Source organism: Chlorocebus sabaeus, chromosome 1 (assembly GCF_047675955.1).
Source record: "Chlorocebus sabaeus isolate Y175 chromosome 1, mChlSab1.0.hap1, whole genome shotgun sequence".
NCBI classification, from domain to species: domain Eukaryota; kingdom Metazoa; phylum Chordata; class Mammalia; order Primates; family Cercopithecidae; genus Chlorocebus; species Chlorocebus sabaeus.
In genome coordinates, this window is record NC_132904.1 from 39,750,998 (window position 1) to 39,771,415 (window position 20,418).

The 20,418-nt window shown below is 35.4% G+C and overlaps 1 protein-coding gene across 3 annotated transcripts in view; it reads right to left on the reverse strand.

Moving 5' to 3' along the window:
• The window catches only part of LUZP2 (leucine zipper protein 2), a 582,381-nt gene that overhangs the window by 23,727 nt on the left and 538,236 nt on the right, over positions 1-20,418 (reverse strand). For all 3 annotated transcript variants that reach the window (XM_073017719.1, XM_073017721.1, XM_073017722.1), the window contains exon 10: positions 5,987-6,079. In XM_073017719.1, the coding sequence (XP_072873820.1) occupies positions 5,987-6,079 (93 nt within the window). The remainder of the gene's footprint in view (positions 1-5,986; positions 6,080-20,418) is intronic.

Genomic DNA, 20,418 nt, shown 5'->3' on the forward strand with positions numbered 1-20,418 from the left:
AGTGCTCCCAGTACTAAACATAAGCCATCCTTGTTTTTCATTTCCTCCACACAGTAAGAAAAATTAAATGTTTGCTACTTATAGGAGTCAGAAATATTGCAAAACACATTTACATTGAGTATTAACTCTTAATTCCTAAATGAAAATTAAAATACAATGTTCAATGTCTTTAATTCTTGATATGCTGTTAAACAACATGAGGCACATTTGCAAGCTGCAGGAAAATGGGATGAAGTAGATACATCCTTTGCTTTCTCAGTGTGACTCCAATATTATAATTTAAACAAAACAGCTTTTAGAGTAACTTGTACATACCCCAAACTGATAGTCAAATATGCTGCTAAGAATTTAGCGATCCATTTCAAGTTTCTTAAGTCTTTCTTTAAAAAGGAACAAGGAATCCGAGGGCCATTTCCTAAGTGACCCTGCCTGTTTTACATAGGGCATAGGCAGGAAGTGGGACAAAGCAACAAAGATACCTAAAAATAAACATGTTTTATAATTTCAAGTTTGATTCTTTGGCCACAGAATATTTTGAGACTTTGAGTATTAAAACTTCAGAGCTGCTTCTTAAAAGGAACTAATAAGGATATCTATGATGTGGCTGAACATGACATATTTAATATCTATATATTTATATAATAATCATAATAAACCTGCAATAAATGAATAATAAAATTTCTCAAATTACAGTATCACAATCTCAGCTGACTGCAACCTCTGCCTCCCAGGTTCAAGCGATTGCCGTGCCACAGTCTCCTGAGTAGCTGGGATTACAGGCGCCTGCCACCATGGCCAGCTAATTTTTTGTATTTTTACAAAAATACAAAAAGAGACGGGGTTTCACCATATTAGCCAGGATGGTCTCTGTCTCCTGACCTTGTGATCCCAAAGCACCCGGATTACAGGCATGAGACACGGCGCCTGGCAATTTCTCAAAGTGTTTAACATTAAAAAATATTGACAGAAGAAAATCTACGTGGGATTATTACAATAATACACATTCCTGGGCTCTTTCCCTGACCAATGGATTAATAATACATGGGAATGGATCTTTAGCATAAGCAGTTTTACCAGTTGACTTGGTGATTCTTAGTATGCTAAAATTTGAAAAATCTTCATCTACCTTATATTGATAAAGGGATCTGAATACAAAGTCCCTTCCCAGAGCAATAATGTTAGGAAACAGCAAAGTCAGTATCCACATCTAGGTTTTCTTCAGCCTTCTACCTCAAGCGTTAGAAAACACTTTCCATTCATCATTGTTGAACCTCAAAGTGTTACTTCTAAAATGAAACAGAATTTATCAGTGTAGACTGATAAGCAAAATTTGATAAGAGATTTGTCTCCTTTATTCTCGATGTAGCATCATAGCTACTTAAAATCAATACTTCAACTACCTATAGGTGATGTGCAAATCTCATCACAGTTTTACTCAGAGCTCACAGTCACTTAATACTCCTCATTCTGATGGATCAATATACAAAAATTACTTGCATTTATATACACTAGCAGTTAACAATCTGGAAATGCAATTAAAATACTACATTTGCAATAGTATGAAAAAGAAAAAAGTACTTCAGAAAAATAAAGACAAAAGCAATGCAAGACTTGCACCCTGAAAAACTATCAAACATTGCTGAAAGAAATTTTAAAAGATTATAGAGTAGGCCAGGCCCAGTGGCTTATGCCTGTAATCCCAGCACTTTGGGAGGCCAAGGCGGGTGGATCACGAGGTCAAGAGATCGAGACCATCCTGGCCAATATGGTGAAAAGTTGTGGTCAGTTTTTTTTGACAAAGATGCTAGAGAAGTTCAATTAAAAAAAATGTATTCCTTAAAAATATGTTATAAAGACGGGGACAACTGAATAACAACATGCAAATAATAAATGCAAAACCTTACCTAACACCATCCACACAAACACACACACACACACACACACACACACACACACAAAGATTGAAGTAGAATATTGATCTAAATATAAGAAATAAAAGCAAACACATTATATAAGAAACCATGAGAAAGCAACAAAAAAATGCTGTATGCTTAAACAGGTAAATATTTCTTTAGAGATATCAAAAGCATGAAGAATAAAATGACGAATTGAACTTTATTGAAATTAAAAGCTTCTGTGTTTCAGAAGACACGAATTAGGACTTCAGGTACTGCTCTGACACATAAAGGTCTTGGAAGTCTCCACTTGCACCTTCACAACAAGCAAAAGGTTGAACGGTCTGATAATTAATAACTTTTCTTAGATGTATCAAAGAGTTAATGTTGCAGAAAAACTACCACCCCAAAAACTGGGGACGCAGTGAATACAGAGAACACAGACAAGCTACCTGAGTGAAAGCTGCCGGGGCCAGTAGTTGATGGCAACATTGTTGTAATACATTTAATACATTTCTGGAGGCCAAGTATGGACTACCATGAAATATAAAGACTCCTACTCGGGAGGCTGAGGCAGGAGAATGGCGTGAACCCGGGAGGCGGAGCTTGCAGTGAGCAGAGATCCGGCCACTGCACTCCAGCCTGGGCGACAGAGCGAGACTCCGTCTCAAAAAAAAAAAAAAAAAAAAAAAAAAAAAAGACTCCTAGAGGCTTAGTTTAAGGTAGGGTGAGCCCTCACTATGGAGAATTTTACCTTTCGGAGAACCATGAGGTTTTAATAGTGAAGATGGGAGAATAGAGAAGCACCACTTGTGTTTGTTCAAAGGGGGAAAGAATGTACCCATTTTTCAGTATAAGCATAAACTTATAATCAAATCCAGCAATTCTACATCTAGGTGTCTACTCAACAGAGATTAAAACATATACAAAGTGATTTATGCAAATGTTCATAGCATCATTTTTTCATAATAGCTACAAATTTAAAATAAGCCAAAATACATCAACTGGTGAATGGATAAAGAACTGCGGTACACCATACAATAAAATGTTTTCCAGCAATAAAAAGGTACAAACAAATACAAAAAGAAACTGTGTTTGTGGTTGCCTGAGGCTTAGTAGGGACAGGGACTCATTGTAAAAAAAAAAAAAAAAAAAAAAGGCATGTGGGATCATATTAGGGAGATGAAAATGTTCTGAAACTGGATTACAGTCCTGGACTCAGCAACTATGATGAATGATTGAAACATGCACTTATATGGGTGAATTTTTATGGTATGTAAGTTATATCTCAATAAAGCTATTTTTAAAATTATATTTTTCAAAAACAGTTATCTTCATTGTGCCTTTTACCCATTCTAATTATTAACAGAGTATCTATCTCTTCTGTTCAGAAGTAAATAGAAAAATGTTAACCAAAAATATCACCTATTCTAGTTTTCTTTCTTGATAATGATGATGCAATTATTTCAGTCAATAAAACACATATTTGGTGCTCATGTTACCTATATCTTCATTTGATCACAGAATTCTATGGCTCTCTCTTTGCAATAGACTTTTCATTGCTTGTTCCCAGTTGTTCCCGTGATTGTCTAAATTCAGGTTCCTATTTCATCTCACTTTAATTATTTTTAAAATTTGCTAATTCAGTGGTTTTTGGATTTCTGAATTCATTACAACTGAAAATCGAATTAAAACAAGAAATAGGAATAAAGCTACTATCAATTTTATTAAGTAAGGACATTAAAAACAAAGTAAAACTACATTATATCCTACTTTTTGTCTTTGTATAAAACTAAATAGCATTCATTCAATATCTTATTAAAGGAAAATGACATAAAGGCATAGGCTAAGATTCTAAAACACACCCCAAGATAAAATATGAAGGTAGAAATGTGATAAATAATTTTATTTTGTGATTTTGAAAAATTAAATTAAATTCTGCTTTCTTATTCAGTTTGGGCATTCAATAAAGCAACCCAAACTGGAGCTTAAGTCTCTAGGTTGGTAGAGTCAGTATTTTTATATTGCTACATTAAATGGAAGCAATACATTTCACGATATTTAATGCAAATCAGAATATTATGGCTAAATTTAGACAAGGCAAAAAATAAAGTCTCCCTAGTTTTATTTATTAAAAATGTCCAGATTAATTGCTCAGAATCTGACTTTCTAAAAGCTCCCCAGATGGTTCTTATGAATGGGGAAATCTATTATTAGTGAAAAATGACCTATATATTTGAATCATCTGGAGGAATGACACAACTAATGTCTAGACCTTGCCCACTGAGGTGCTGAGGTAATTTTTCTGCAATGGGTTGTGGGCATTAGTATTTTGTAAGTACTCTTCGCTTGATACTATTCTGGAGACAGAGCTAAGAAGTACTGGTCCTAGAACTTGAAAACTGATGCTCATGCATGTCCCACTAATTCCTATTACTCACACCTGGTTTATGTCACTCATTGTATTACTTTCTTCATTATTATCTATAATTGAATCTGCAGGCTCTGAATACTGAACACTCTATGTACTAAAAGGTGTAGCTTCTTAGGAGTAGAGACTCCAATAACAGAAGTCTAGAGGACAGAAGTCAGGTTAGTGAAAGAACATTTATGTTTGTGCTGGTGGAGGCAGCTTTTTGAAGAGCCCCAGATCCAGACTGAGACCAGAACAAGATAGTATCTGCTTCTGGAACTTACTGAGGACAGAAGAATTATCACTAACAAAGGAGAACAACAAAAGTAGAAGAGAGAAACAAATAATGTATGAATAAAACAATTTATGATTTGAAGCAGGCTTCGATAAGAAAAGTAGACTAGAATGTTACTTTGGGGAATCCTAGCAAACCACACATAAATTTTCCATTTTGCCTCCAGTGAGAACATGTTTTTATGGAGTTTCAACAAAATATATCAAGAAATAAAAATACCATCCTTAAAATTAACATCATGGTCTTATCACTCGATTGAATACAAGCATCTGAAAACCTGAACTAGCTCCCTAGTCCAAATCAAACTCAGCTTGGGAACCCAAGGCCCCTCACTCTCTAGTCTTCAGTGATTGTTGTAGGCACATATCCCGCCATTTTGGGTACTATGTATTTTTAGCCATACCGCTGTGATATTTTCCTACCTCTGCAAATTTGCTCACTGTCAAATACTTATCCATGCTTCAAACTACAGTAAAAATCTTCCTTCCTGCCCAAAGCCTTTTTGACTCTCTTCTCCTTTGGAAGTAAAATTCAAGCATTTTGTTTATACTTCTTATTAACTTTATTTTCTAAATTGTACAGTTTGGATACATGTTTAAATAAACAAAGAATTGAAGGCAAAACTGTTGAGTAATTCATTTTTCTTAATCCACTTTGGCAGCCAGAAGAGAAAAAAGAGATCACTTGTTTAACTTACTTTTCTGTTCCTCCTTATCATTATTATATATTTTTAGCTGCAGCCTGATTTCTTTCAAGCATAAATGTTTCATCAGATACTTTTCAAGTTGGATTGAAGCCTAATTTTGAATCTGTTCAACACAATTGCTGTCATTTGCTGGTTCTCAAATCTAAATGTAATAGATCCATTAGCTTAATTTTGCCAAAGTTCAAAACAAATAGAATTCCATTGCACTTTTAATGAGTGAAAAGACTCATTGAACAAATTCCATATTTCCTATCATTTGAAGGAAATGAATCTCCCTTCCTCTACCATGATGTCTCTGTATGCTGAGTGTATTTGCTTTACATGGAGAAATATATCCTATAAGTTTTTTTTGTTGGTTTTTGTTTTTTACATTTTAACAGCTTTCTATCATGTAGCTGTGGGAATGACCACCTTGTTTACCCTGTGGTCATCGTCTTACCTCTCTAACAACTCATATTCTTAGTTGTCCTGAGAATCTGGTTGCAATGCTTACTGGAACACCTACCTGATTCAGACCAAAAGAACATTTACTTTCTTATATTTAAAAGTACAATCCTTAGATAGTAGATATTACATATAAGTAGTAAGTTTCATGGTGGCATAGATTAGAATTGTTAAACTGCTTATGCTTTGTTCTCATGTCTAATACTGTAAAAACCATCTTAAGTTTTTCTTACATCCTGAGAGTCACAGGCAATGGTACTCGGATTTCCTTCCTTTGTTGACCCAACTTGAGAGCTCTCATTGTTTCCAGAAGCAGTTTGTTGAGGCTTAGAAGAGACAAAGAGAGATAGAAAGAAAGAGATCGTTAAACACAAGAGAAATAGTTTGAACAAATAGATCCAAATCATTATTGGAACACATGATATAATATTGTAGTAACATTGCAATCAAAATAAAACAATAAAATGGAAATTTGTGTATATCAGAGACCATAAAATATACCTTGAAAAATTTTTCACTTTGAAATTAAATAAGTTATATTTAATTTTGCATTAGTGATGTCCATTGGTATTATTTTCTTACTGAAAATATTTATTTCTTCCATGGTAAGATTTTATTTTAAGGATTCTAGTCCCTCACAAAGTATATATCCTGTCCTTTCTTTTTATTTTAACCCCTAGGATATGTAGAAATAATATATGAGAAAGAAAATAACCTGATTTTCTCGATAGGAAGAAAATGACTCATAACACTTCATAATTTACAGAGTGGATTATATTAACTCAAATTCTTTACTAACTAATCAAACTCTGCTTTATATTTCTGGAAATCCTAAATATTATTGTGGAATTCATCTCTCTAGAAACACAACTGAAAAGAAAAGAAGAAAAGAAAATTAAAGAAAAGAAAAGAAAAAAAAAGCTGTTTCCTACTTCTGGTCAGAGAAGGGTATACCATAATTGCTGTATAAAAATACCACTATAGGTAGGTTTAAGATTATCCATTTAAAGCAGTTTTTTCCAATTCTGTGAAGAAACTCATTGGTAGCTTGATGGGGATGGCTTTGAATCTATAAATAACCTTGGGCAGTATGGCCATTTTCATGATATTGATTCTTCCTATCCATGAGCATGGTATGTTCTTCCATTTGTTTGTGTCCTCTTATTTCACTGAGCAGTGGTTTGTAGTTCTCCTTGAAGAGGTCCTTTACATCCCTTGTAAGTTGGATTCCTAGGTATTTTATTCTCTTTGAAGCAATTGTGAATGGAAGTTCATTCCTGATTTGGCTCTCTGTTTGTCTGTTACTGGTGTATAAGAATGCTTGTGATTTTTGCACATTAATTTTGTATCCTAAGACTTTGCTGAAGTTGCTTATCAGCTTAAGGAGATTTTGGGCTGAGACGATGGGATTTTCTAAATATACAATCATGTCATCTGCAAAGAGGGACAATTTGACTTCTTTTCCTAACTGAATACCCTTGATTTCTTTCTCTTGCCTGATTACCCTAGCCAGAACTTCCAACACTATGTTGAATAGGAGTGGTGAGAGAGGGCATCCCTGTCTTGTGCCAGTTTTCAAAGGGAATTTTTCCAGTTTTTGCCCATTCAGTATGATATTGGCTGTAGGTTTGTCATAAATAGCTCTTATTATTTTGAGGTACATTCCATCAATACCGAATTTATTGAGCATTTTTAGCATGAAGGGCTGTTGAATTTTGTCAAAAGCCTTTTCTGCATCTATTGAGATAATCATGTGGTTCTTGTCTTTGGTTCTGTTTATATGCTGGATTATGCTTACTGATTTGCAAATGTTGAACCAGCCTTGCATCCCAGGGATGAAGCCCACTTGATCATGGTGGATAAAAAAAGAGCCCGCATCTCCAAAACAATCCTAAGTCAAAAGAACAAAGCTGGAGGCATCACGCTACCTGACTTCAAACTATACTACAAGGCTACAGTAACCAAAACACCATGGTACTGGTACCAAAACAGAGATACAGACCAATGGAACAGAACAGAGTCCTCAGAAATAATACCACACATCTACAGCCATCTGATCTTTGACAAACCTGAGAGAAACAAGAAATGGGGAAAGGATTCCCTATTTAATAAATGGTGCTGGGAAAATTGGCTAGCCATAAGTAGAAAGCTGAAACTGGATCCTTTCCTTACTCCTTATACGAAAATTAATTCAAGATGGATTAGAGACTTAAATATTAGACCTAATACCATAAAAACCCTAGAGGAAAACCTAGGTAGTACCATTCAGGACATAGGCATGGGCAAAGACTTCATGTCTAAAACACCAAAAGCAACGGCAGCAAAAGCCAAAATTGACAAATGGGATCTAATTAAACTAAAGAGCTTCTGCACAGCAAAAGAAACTACCATCAGAGTGAACAGGCAACCTACAGAATGGGAGAAAATTTTTGCAATCTACTCATCTGACAAAGGGCTAATATCCAGAGCCTACAAAGAACTCAAACAAATTTACAAGAAAAAAACAAACAACCCCATCAAAAAGTGGGCAAAGGATATGAACAGACATTGCTCAAAAGAAGACATTCATACAGCCAACAGACACATGAAAAAATGCTCATCATCACTGGCCATCAGAGAAATGCAAATCAAAACCACAATGAGGTACCATCTCACACCAGTTAGAATGGCGATCATTAAAAAGTCAGGAAACAACAGGTGCTGGAGAGGATGTGGAGAAATAGGAACACTTTTACACTGTTGTTGGGACTGTAAACTAGTTCAACCATTATGGAAAACAGTATGGCGATTCCTCAAGGATCTAGAACTAGATGTACCATATGACCCAGCCATCCCATTACTGGGTATATACCCAAAGGATTATAAATCATGCTGCTATAAAGACACATGCACACGTATGTTTATTGCGGCACTATTCACAATAGCAAAGACTTGGAATCAACCCAAATGTCCATCAGTGACAGACTGGATTAAGAAAATGTGGCACATATACACCATGGAATACTATGCAGCTATAAAAAAGGATGAGTTTGTGTCCTTTGTAGGGACATGGATGCAGCTGGAAACCATCATTCTTAGCAAACTATCACAAGAACAGAAAACCAAACACCGCATGTTCTCACTCATAGGTGGGAACTGAACAATGAGATCACTTGGACTTGGGAAAGGGAACATCACACACCGGGGCCTATCATGGGGAGGGGGGCGGGGGGAAGGGGGAGGGATTGCATTGGGAGTTATACCTGATGTAAATGACGAGTTGCTGGGTGCTGACGAGTTGATGGGTGCAGCACAGCAACATGGCACAAGTATACATATGTAACAAACCTGCACGTTATACACATGTACCCTAGAACTTACAGTATAATAATAATAATAATAATAAAAAGGTTATCCATTTAAATGTGTATGTGTTTCTTGGGAAGAGCTGATTTGAATATTAGCGTTACACTCAGCTCCTTAATCCACGAGGGTACTGTTTTAGGGCACAAAAAATAAACTAGTAAATGCTAATTTGCCTGAGTCCGAGACTTTGATCACAATACATCACAGGAGAGGAAGAAATTGGGTTTCTATCCATTAGGAGTGAAGGAAAACTAAGACACGCTCGGGAGAGAGTACTCAAATTTCAACCAGGTTTTTTTACCTGTACTACTTTCTACACAGCACGCTCCTGGTTTTTCACAGGCAAGTACATTCTTTAGCAGGAGAATATTTTTACAAAAACAATATCTTTATAAAACTAAAATCCAAGAATAGTTAATAAAACTGATAGAATATTAAATGTAAAAAAGAACATGAATAAAGCAAATAGAATATTAGAAAAACAGTAGAAAATAAAGTAACTAAGTTCACTAAAATTGATCCTACATAAAGTCACCCAAATGCTGAGCTCTGGGTATAACAATAAATAAATAAATAAAAAGTAATTACATTCTTCTTTATTTATACCTAAAGAAGTTTAACTTAATCGGGTGAAATCCAGAAGGCATTTAGTGTTTTCCACCTCCCATACTCTCTTTTTCTTTCCTGTCTTTCCTTTGTTTAGGAATCCTACATCTGACCTCCCCTCTAACTTCTCTAGGATTAAAAAAAAAATTAAACAGGAAAACAAAAGTTCTTCTTTCTAATCCTATTAAATTTATTCGATAAGCTTTGGAGTTGCCCTTTAAATCAAGCCAATGAACAAGCCAGTGTTCTGTGTCAGATGCCTTTAGTAATTACAAAGAAGACAAAGGTAGCATTTGGGTCTTCATAGAATTCACCTAATCTGATTGTTAGTCACATAAGTAACTCTAATATAAAACTTATTAAATACAGGAAGGCAGAACAGACTTCTATATATTTTAAAAGAATGATGGTCAATTCCATTTGAGGTAATAAGAAAAGTTCTAGTGAAGAGGGTTATTTTTGAAGTGGGTTGCTGAATAACTACGGCAAGAATGACGGAGGACATCCAGGTGAAGGAAAACATTTAAGCAAACAAACAGAATGAGACTCAGTTGTTTATTTGTTGTTCTATAGGGCAGAAGGGGCAATAAGCATGATTAAAAATACTAAAAAGTAGAGAGGAGATCCCAAAATTGAGCTACAAAATTTATACTTAATTTAGCAGCCAAAGGAGGGCTGGGCACAGTGTCTCAGGCCTGTATTTCCAGCACATTGGGAGACAGAGGCAGGAGGATCTCTTGAGGTCAGGAGTGCAAGACCAGCCTGGAGAATACCATGAGTCTCCTGTCTCTTCATTTTTTTTTTTAATGTGGTAGTTTACACCTATAATCCTAGTTAATGAGGAGGCTGAGGCTGGAAGATGGCTTGAGTCCAGAAATTCTAGGCTACAGTGAGCTGTAATTGTGTCACTGCATTCTTGCTTGGCATAGACTCCAACTTAAAAAAAAAAAAAAAAACAAAAACCCAAAGTGGGGATGGGGGGATCCCTTAGATATTTCAAATCAGAGGTATGATGTGGCTAGAGCCCCTGTCAGAATGATATGGCAACAGTACATAGGCAAAAATGAAACAGAAGAACATGAGAGTGGGGAAACTAATACAGAAGCAATTAAAATGACCAGGTATATGGCAACAACAGCTGAACTGAGATGTCAATTCTGGTGATAGAAGAGATTGAATAGTAATCGTATGTTCTGAACAAGGGTTAGAATATATGCCATTTGAAGAATTCTATGTAATACAGAATTCTGAAATATAGAAACTGAAGAAAATGTATGTCTTTAGCAAGAAGGGCGATTTTATATTCCTAATCAAGAGTTTAAAGCACTTGCAACTCCTAAATAGGTAAGTGTTATTGGATATCAGTGTTAAAAACAATACTATCCTTAACAAGAGTCAAAACAGCTATTTATTCTAACTAAGATATACTGAACATCCACCACCTGTCTTCCCATAACCACCAACTTGCAGATGCTTTGAGGAAACAGGTTAAAAAGAACAAGAGTAATAAATAAACAATAATACTGGAAGTCTCCCCTGGCAGTCACAGCCAGAACCACAGCTGCAAAATCATGAAGAATGGATTGAATCACACTAACAGGCAGGGGACATTTTCAATGTATTTTGTTTCTAAATAATCAGATGACAGAAGAAATAGTCCTATAATTTCCTTGTAAATTTCTTTTCACATATAGTGGCATTAAAGGAAATTAAAAAATAAAACACATCCATTATTCTAGCAAATCTACTTTTATTCCTGTTACCCTCCCAGAGTTGTTAATATCAACATGCACGAATATCTTACAGAGTCACAATTGGGTCCATGCCATTTTTATTCTGCTTTTACATATAACATGAAATGATGGTATATATGGTTTGTATCTATACTTTACAGGTCTAAAAAATTATAAAGATTTTTAAAAATGTGTATTATAGTTAATGATCTTTGAAATTTTCTGTTTGGAGTTTTATAGATAATATTTTGGTGAACATTAACCTTCTTGGTGCCAGCCTGCATAACTCCTATCATTCTAATCACTGATCCAAACATCAGGCTATCGTAGGCTTCAGGCTCCTTAAAGGAAGATATGATGTATTATTCATTGTTTCATCTTGGGAGCTAGTACATATTTTTATTCATAATTTTTTGTTTCTTTCTTTTTCCTTTTCATCATTTATTTATGATTTCTTTAGGATTAAGAGAAGGTAAAAATTAGGGTCAGTACGGAAGCAAGGGTAGTGGGCATGTTTATTGTTAGAGAAATCTTTCTAAAATGTAGCAATTTAAATTGTGTTTCCCAATATGAATAAACAAACATTTATTATGCATCCGCTGTACAACAGTATTATGTTTAGAATGGAATCAAATATTTGAAACAGCTCTGTATCTCAAAGAGCTGCCATTTGCTCCTCAGTAGCTGCTCATCTTTCCTTCTACTTTCCTAATAATCTTTGACTGATTTTTTCTTTTTTTTTTTTTTTTTTTTTTTTTTTTTGGAGGATTACTTTTCTCTCATGGTATGGTACATCCCAAACATTGTTTTGTGCATCTAATTTCCCGACCAATTCAAGATATGGGCACATACATAACCCAAGTTAGGTCATTAGAAGCCTTGAAATTTAGCTGACCAGATTCAAGACAGGCTACCAATGGTTAGATATGTTAATTTCAGCAGGGTGTCTTCTACAGGTTGTTTCTACAATAAGACCATTTTTGTGATTCATGTGTCCCAATCTAATGAAGTAAAGTTTATTTCTGCCGGTGCCCAGGCTTGTTTCTCCCATCTTCTTGCTACTACTATGAGTTATGATGGTCAACCAAGAAATCCCCTTTATTAAATTAGTAAATATCAGTACTTTTTGTATATAACCACAGAGGCCTGGATAATACAGGGAATCAAATCACTAAAGTGAAACTGACAACACAAGTTCTGAGATAGTGTTTCACCATAGAAACTACCAGAAGGAAAACCTAAACCAGTTAGGAAAGCTCAAAAGAGTAATAACAGGTCCAACAATGTTGGAAATTTTATTTTAGCATAGGTATTCAATACATTCTTAAAAATAAAACTATGTAGCAGATGGATTCTTTTCATGCTCATTTAAATATGCTTTCTCATGCAAATATTGTGCATTTATTAAAATGTGCCCAGATTTTGAAGGTAAGGCTGAGGCAAATAATAAATTGAAAATAAATTAATTACCATCTATCTATAATTTACTCTTGTGGGTCTTTGATATTTTAGATGGAAGACAAAAGGGGCTTCATTCACTATTAAGTTCATAAAGAGCAAGGAGAAAAGAATGACAGTGTAACTTTCCTATTCCATAAATTAATGAAAGGCTGCCCTTGTGTTCATCTATCAGAAAACTAGATTGTCTGGTTTACTACCTTTTTTTATCAATACTAACGCTATCTCACTTAATTTTGCTTTAAATCATGTACATACATTAATTACTTTTAACAATAGGAAGAAAATACACATTTTTTCACCAGTGTGAGCACCAAAGCGTAAAATTTAATTTTTTTCATTCAAAAACCTAATATTTAATTAATTAACTGCTTGTTTTCAAAAATGATAAATACCATCCTTCATACATGCCTTTGCCATCAGTGAGATGGCTCCTTGTGGAAAGAAGCTTTATTGAAACTGATTAACACCAGAATGAGAACTGAATTTAGGGAAAGATGATGTATTTTGGAGTCAAAGGAATGTGGATTTCAATTCTGGATCAGTATTTAAATAAAATATGCCTCAGACTATCTATATCTATCGTCTCTATATATAGATATATAGATATTTATCTACAGAGAGACTATATATAGTACATATACAGCCTCAGACTATATATACAGTGTTTATATGTATAGTCTCTATATATCTCTGATATATAAATTAACAGATTATATATTAACCGTCTATATGTATAGTCTATATATATCTGATCTATAGATTGTTAATCTATATATCATATAGATAGTATATATAGATTGTTAATCTATAGATCAGATATATATAGACTATACATATATACATATAGACTGTTAATATCTAATCTGTTAATTTCAGCAGGGTGTCTTCTACAGGTTGTTACTACAATGAAACCATTTTTGTGATTCATGTGTCCCAATCTAATGAAGTAAAGTTTATTTCTGCCTGTGCCCAGGCTTGTTTCTCCCATCTTCTTGTTAATACTATGAGTTATGATGGTCAACCAAGAAATCCCCTTTATTAAATTGGTAAAGATCAGTATTTTTTGTATATAACTACAGAGGCCTGGATGATACAGGGAATCAAATCACTAAAGTGAAACTGACAACACAAGTTCTGAGATAGTGTTTCACCATAAAAACTTCCAGAAGGAAAACCTTAACCAGTTAGGAAAGCTCAAAAGAGTAATAACAGGCTCAACAATATATATATTGATACATATATATCCTGGACCCACAGGGGTCTTCAAAGTAATAATAAATTGTGTGTGTGTGTATAAAACAATACATATTACATATATAAGATATATATCACTTTATATACATATATAATCAATTTGTATATTTCAGCTGATTGGTAAGCACTTTTAATGCAACATTTTATTTAATTGTCTTAAAACAGAATGAGATGGATTTTATTTCTGATCATATGTTTAGTCTATATATCTGCTATATAGACTATACATATATACATACTCTGAGACCCATTTTACAAAAACAATCAAATGACAACAACAACAAAAGCAAAAAGCACACTGCAATTTACGTACTTTTTACATCATGTGAAAAATATATATATATGAGACAAATATTATATACAGTCTGATATATATATTTATACATGTATACATTGTCTGAGAGAGAGATATATATATCTATCCTTGCAGAACCTCTGTTTTCTGCAGCTATGTCACATGATGTAAAAAGTAGCTAAATTGCAGAGTGCTTTTTGCTTTTGTTGTTGTTATTTGTTTAATTGTTTGTTTGTCGGAAGGGAGAAATTGAATATGAAGTAGTATCTGGCATCTGCTACACAGCTTTCACTTGAAGATGTACCATTTACTTGACTCTACTCTAGGGAGGTGTGGATAAAAAGAGATTGACCACTGTAGTGGGCTAAATGGTAGAATGTGGAGGCCCCCAAAAGATATGTCAATGTTCTACTTTAGATGGCAAAGGATAGATGACATTAAGGCTATTAACATGAATAGAATACCCTTTGTATTAGTCAGCTTGGTCTACCACAGAAAAATCAGACGGGGTGACTTAAAACAACAGAAATCTACTTTCTCCCAGTTCTGAAAGCTAGAAACCCCGAATCGAGGTCTAGCAGGATCAGTTTCTCATGAAGACTCTCCTCTGAGCCTGCAGATGGCCATCCTAGAACTATCCCCACAGCACAGAGGAAATATGTTCTCTGGTTTAGTTTCTTACAAGAACACTAATTCTACCAGATCATGCTCCCACCATTATGACTTCATTTGACATTAATTACTTTCACAAAGGCCCTATACCGTGTTGGTTATAGCTTCACCGTATTAATTTTGGGAGAACAGATTTCACTCCATAGGATCCTGGATTATTATGTTGGCCCTAAATGCTATCACAAGTGTCCTTATAAGATAGAAGAAGAGGGAGATTTCACACAGAAACATGGAATAGAAGGCAAGGTGGTAATGGGGCAGATATAGACAGCCACAAGCCCAGGTATCCCCAGACAACCACCAGAAGCTGTGAGAGGCATAGAATGGATTATCCCCTAGAACCTCTAGAGGAAGTATAGTCCTGCCAGATTTCACATTTCTAGCCTTTAGATATGTGAGAGAAAATATTTATGTTGTTTTAAGTCAGCAAGTTTGTGGTATTTGTTGCAACAGCAATACGAAACTAAAACAACTATTTCTTCCAGTAAATTCTAATGTACTAGAGACTCATTTTCCTAGCTCTTGATTATATTTCACAATCCTATGCAAGGCAAAATACTTTAATATTCCCTCATTAAAATATCCAAACTTTCTCTTACCTTTTCTGATAAAAAGTTTGAAGTCTACATCTTTTAAATGGTACTCAGAATTCACGTTAAACATTATGAAAACTTCAACTAAATTAACTGTTCTGTAAATGCATGAAATAAAAATCCCTAAGAGGATAACTGTGAATTCCAGAATAAATGAAATATATTAGTCTTTTTCTTGTGCCACTAAAAAAATAGCATGCATATTACATAAGTGGCTTTTTTTCTAATTTAACTTGATTTTCTCTATAGTCTGTGCCTATTTTTAATATATAACATGGGGACATTTTTAAAAACTGATATATGAAGTTTTTTTCCTTAGCGGTGCAAATATACTCAAGTGGTGGTCCCCAACCATTTGGCACCAGGGACCGGTTTTGTGGAAGACGATTTTTCCATGAATGGGGAGACGATGATTTTGGGATGAAACTGTTCCACTTCACATCATTAGGAATTAGATTTTCATAAAAAGCACATAACCCAGATCCCTCGCATGTACAGTTCACAATAGGGGTTCCCCTCCTGTGAGAATCTAATGCTGCCGCTGATCTGACAGGAGGCACAGCTCAGGTGGTAATGCGTGCTCACCTGCTGCTCACCTCTTGCTGCGCAGCCAGCTTCCTAACAGGCCACGAAACAGTACCAGTCCATGGCTGGGAACCCCTGCGCTGAAGAATACTCAAGGAGAGTAAAAGTGGCTAACAGAGAAAAATTTTTTGATCCTGGACCCACAGGGTCTTCAAAGTGATAATAAATTGTGTGTGTGTGTGTGTGTGTGTGTGTGTGCATAAAACAATACATATTACATATATAAGATATATATCACTTTATATACATATATAATCAATTTGTATATTTCAGTTGATTGGTAAGCACTTTAAATGCAACATTTTATTTGTCTTAAAACAGAATGAGACGGATTCTATTTCTGACCAAGATGAAGTTACAATAATCACATTTACAGTAATACCCCTTATATGTGGTTTCACTTTTTATGATTTCATTTACCTGAGGTCAACCAAGTTTTGAAAATATTAAGATAATTTGAGAGAGAGAGAGAAAGGAGAAAGACCACACTCACTTAACTTTTATTATAGTATATTAATTGTTCTATTTTATTATTAATTATTATTGTTAATATCTTATTGTGCCTAATTTATAAGTTAAAACTTTATCATAAGTATGTATAGAAAAAATACAGTGTGTAGAGGATTCAGTACTATCCAGTTTCAGGTATCCAGTTGAGATCTTGGAAAACATCCCCTGCAGATAAGGAGAGACTACTGTTCTGTTTCACCTGAAACTATGAAAAAAATGAACAAAATATAAATGATGGTATTAAGAAAACTGACAACAGGTAAGGAGGAACAGTGGTTCCAGAGAGAAAGGACACAAATGAAGGGCACATAGCCTGTAGCAACTAGATGCCAGAATGAGGGCAGTCAAGAGCTGAAACAGTGAGAAATGATCGGTACCAAAGACCAACTTCGGTAGCAATACAATTCTTCCAAAGTCCACACATGCAGTGGACACTCCAGGAGTCAAACCATGGGCTATAGTAAGGATCATGCAGATGAATGAAATGATTGGAATAGTCATTTTGTTTAACTGACTTCATTTAATTTCCTGGAGTCCTGACAGAAATGAGATCATGAACTTCTTTAAAGGCAAAGACAATGCCCCTTACATCTCTACAACTCATCACATTGAGCATTAAGGCTGACAAAAAGAAGATGCTTAAAACATCACAGAACTCTTGGGATATTGCAACTGAACTCTATGAGACAGATGTTATTAGCTCCACATTCAGGATGAAAAAATAGACTGAGAGGTCCACCGAGTCAGGAAAATCAAATAGCATTTGGATTATACAGCTAATTATTTAACCCATGCTGTCAGATTCCGATCTATTTGTTCTTTGACTTGCACCTTACTAGGTACTGTGATTTTCTACTTGTCTGAAAGTGGTTAACAGAATTTGTTACTGTTCACTCTAAGTTCTCTCTTGAAATCAGATTTATGTAATGACTTCCCTGGGGTATTCTGTGCTATTGGCAGAAAAAAAAAAAAAAATTGGAAAAGAAAGAAAAGTGGCTCTCTACAGAGAACTATGCATATGGAGTATAGTTTGCTAACATATACTTTAATTTTATTAAAGCTTGCTTTATGGTCAAGTAAGTAATTGCTTTGAGAAAATAAAACACACATTTAATGGGCACAAAAATCAAGTCCTGTGTGGAGAATGCAAATGCTCATATGCATTTATCAAATTAAGTTTGCCAAATATATTATTTGATTCTCCTATAGATTTACTAATTTTGGTCTTCTAGAAATTTCTGTTAGTTTTATATATTTATAGGTTGTTACTAGATAAAGTCATATAGAGGGGTTATAAGTGGGGTCCACCTATGATCCTCCCAAAATCATCCCTTCTTTGACTTTAATTCATGCACATAAAATGAGAAAAAGTGTGATCAGAGAAAGCGTCTGTAGTGATATCTAAAAATATTTTTTTTTGAAAAAAATGACCTACAGAGTTTGAAAAAAAAAAATTAAGGGACAATATTTGTCCTTGCTCTACCTGTCTCTCTATTCTCAGGGAATAGAGATTTGCTACAATAAAAATTTTTTAAAATTACAAAATTAAAAAAAAAAAAAAAAAACTGTTCCAACTCTAAATGGTACCTGGGGAAAATAGGAGTGAAGGAACTGGGGGACTACTCACCTCACTGTGGACCTCTAGGATCTTAATTGCAGGAGTCTCCATACCCCCATGGACATGTGAGCTGGCAGGGGGATCTCCCCAGAGATGAGACCGAGATGGAGCTGCAGCACACATGGATTTGGGGACCTTTCAGTATAGGTCAGCACCGGCAGAGCTGGGCCGTAAGTGCTCTCCCACCAGAGCTCCTATCTCCCTCTGAGAGGCTTTAGCCCCAGCTAACTGCCAGGGGTAAAACAGGGCCTGATTCCCTGCAGGACTGGGGCTCATCAGTCCTATAGGCCTACCTGCCTACCAGGACCACCTAGGGCCTCTGCTTGACTATCCCACAGGTGCATGTACACAGTGTAACCTCAACTGCACACCCTGGGTCCTTTGCTCCACCTGACTGCATTTTGGCAACCTGAAAGCCCTTTGGATCCCCCAGTGCACCCAAAATCCAACCTCAAGTATCCAAAGAAGGGAGCTGCAAACAGATCCTAGAACCCAGGGCTGTGGCCACCAGCTCAGGTCCAATCCCCAAGGGAGCCCCATGGCCTGAAAAACCTAACAACAATAACAAAAATTGCAAGCACATTTCTAGTGACCAGAGGTGTCTTTCTCAAACCCCAAGACCAAGGAGTGGACCTGGTGAGGGGAGTCACCTCTCTTCCATTTACACCACAGAACACAGCTGCGAATGCGAGGATATGCAAAGACGCTGTGCAGCTAAGAGCGTATCAACCACCCATTGCTCTCAAGTATCATCTATTTGATTACAGTCCAAATATAACACCAAAAAACACTTCACTAATTCTACCCCCTGCAAAACCAAGAGCAAGAATTCAGCAACAAAGACTCTGTACAGAGCTTTAGCCCTATGAAAGCTTCCAGAAATAAAGCGAACTGACTATATTCAATTTACATCACAGTTAAAGAAATACCAGTCCTTCCAGAAGAGAAATAGTCAGAGCAAGAACTCTGGAAATTCAAAAAGCCAGTGTCCCCTTACCTCCAAATGAGCTCACTAATAGAGTTATTTCTAAATTAGAGACAACAAATAATTCCCTACAAGTTGAATAGCTGTCTTGATTCTTAGCAAAATCTTGGATTTTTCTCAATTTTTTCTTTGGTCTAACTTCAGGATAAATAGTGGAATACAGTAAGGTAAGTACCATCAAAATTATCAAAAATGAATGTATTGTATAAGGCCGCTTGCAACTAACTATGGAAATTTATTGTTTCCTGAATCAACCCTACACCATCCTTTCTGTGCTTTTATTCAATTTGATATTTCTCTTCCAATTTGCTTTATTTCCTGACTATAATCATGAATTTCATCAATGCTCTTTGCCCAGAGCAATCACCTTTTCCTTCACAAGCACTTCCTGAAGGTTAAGGCAGGTATGAGAGCTTCTCCATGATTCTAAGTGCATGAAAATAAAATAAAATAAGACTCTGCTGACATTTCTGGGTGAGGGAGTATCAGAGTAAAATGTACATCAATTTTATATCTTCATGTCAATAATAATAAAATATGAAGAAATAAGGGTGTATTAGAATCCCTATTTTTGCAGGAAAAAACAAAACAAACAAACAAAAAACTGAAACTCAGATAGTGATTAAGTCACTTGTCCAAAATCATGGTGTTGCTAAATTTGGTGTCACACCAGCATTATTAGTTTCCTACTGCTGCTGCAACAACTTATAACGCAACTGTGAAAATGCACAAGTGGTTTAAAACAACATAATTTCATTATCCTAAAGTTCTGTTGATTGGACCTCTTACATGAATCTCAATGGGCTAAAATCAAGGTGGCCCAGAAACTGTGCATGTTTCTGGAGGCGCTAGGGAGGAATGTACTTCCTGGCCTTTCCAGCTATTAAAGCCTAGTCACATCATTTGGCTCATGGCTCCTTTCCTCTATTTGTAGACCCAGTATCATTGTAACTCTCTATGCCGTCCATAGTCACAATGCCCTCCTTTTGCCCTCCCTGTCCAATTATA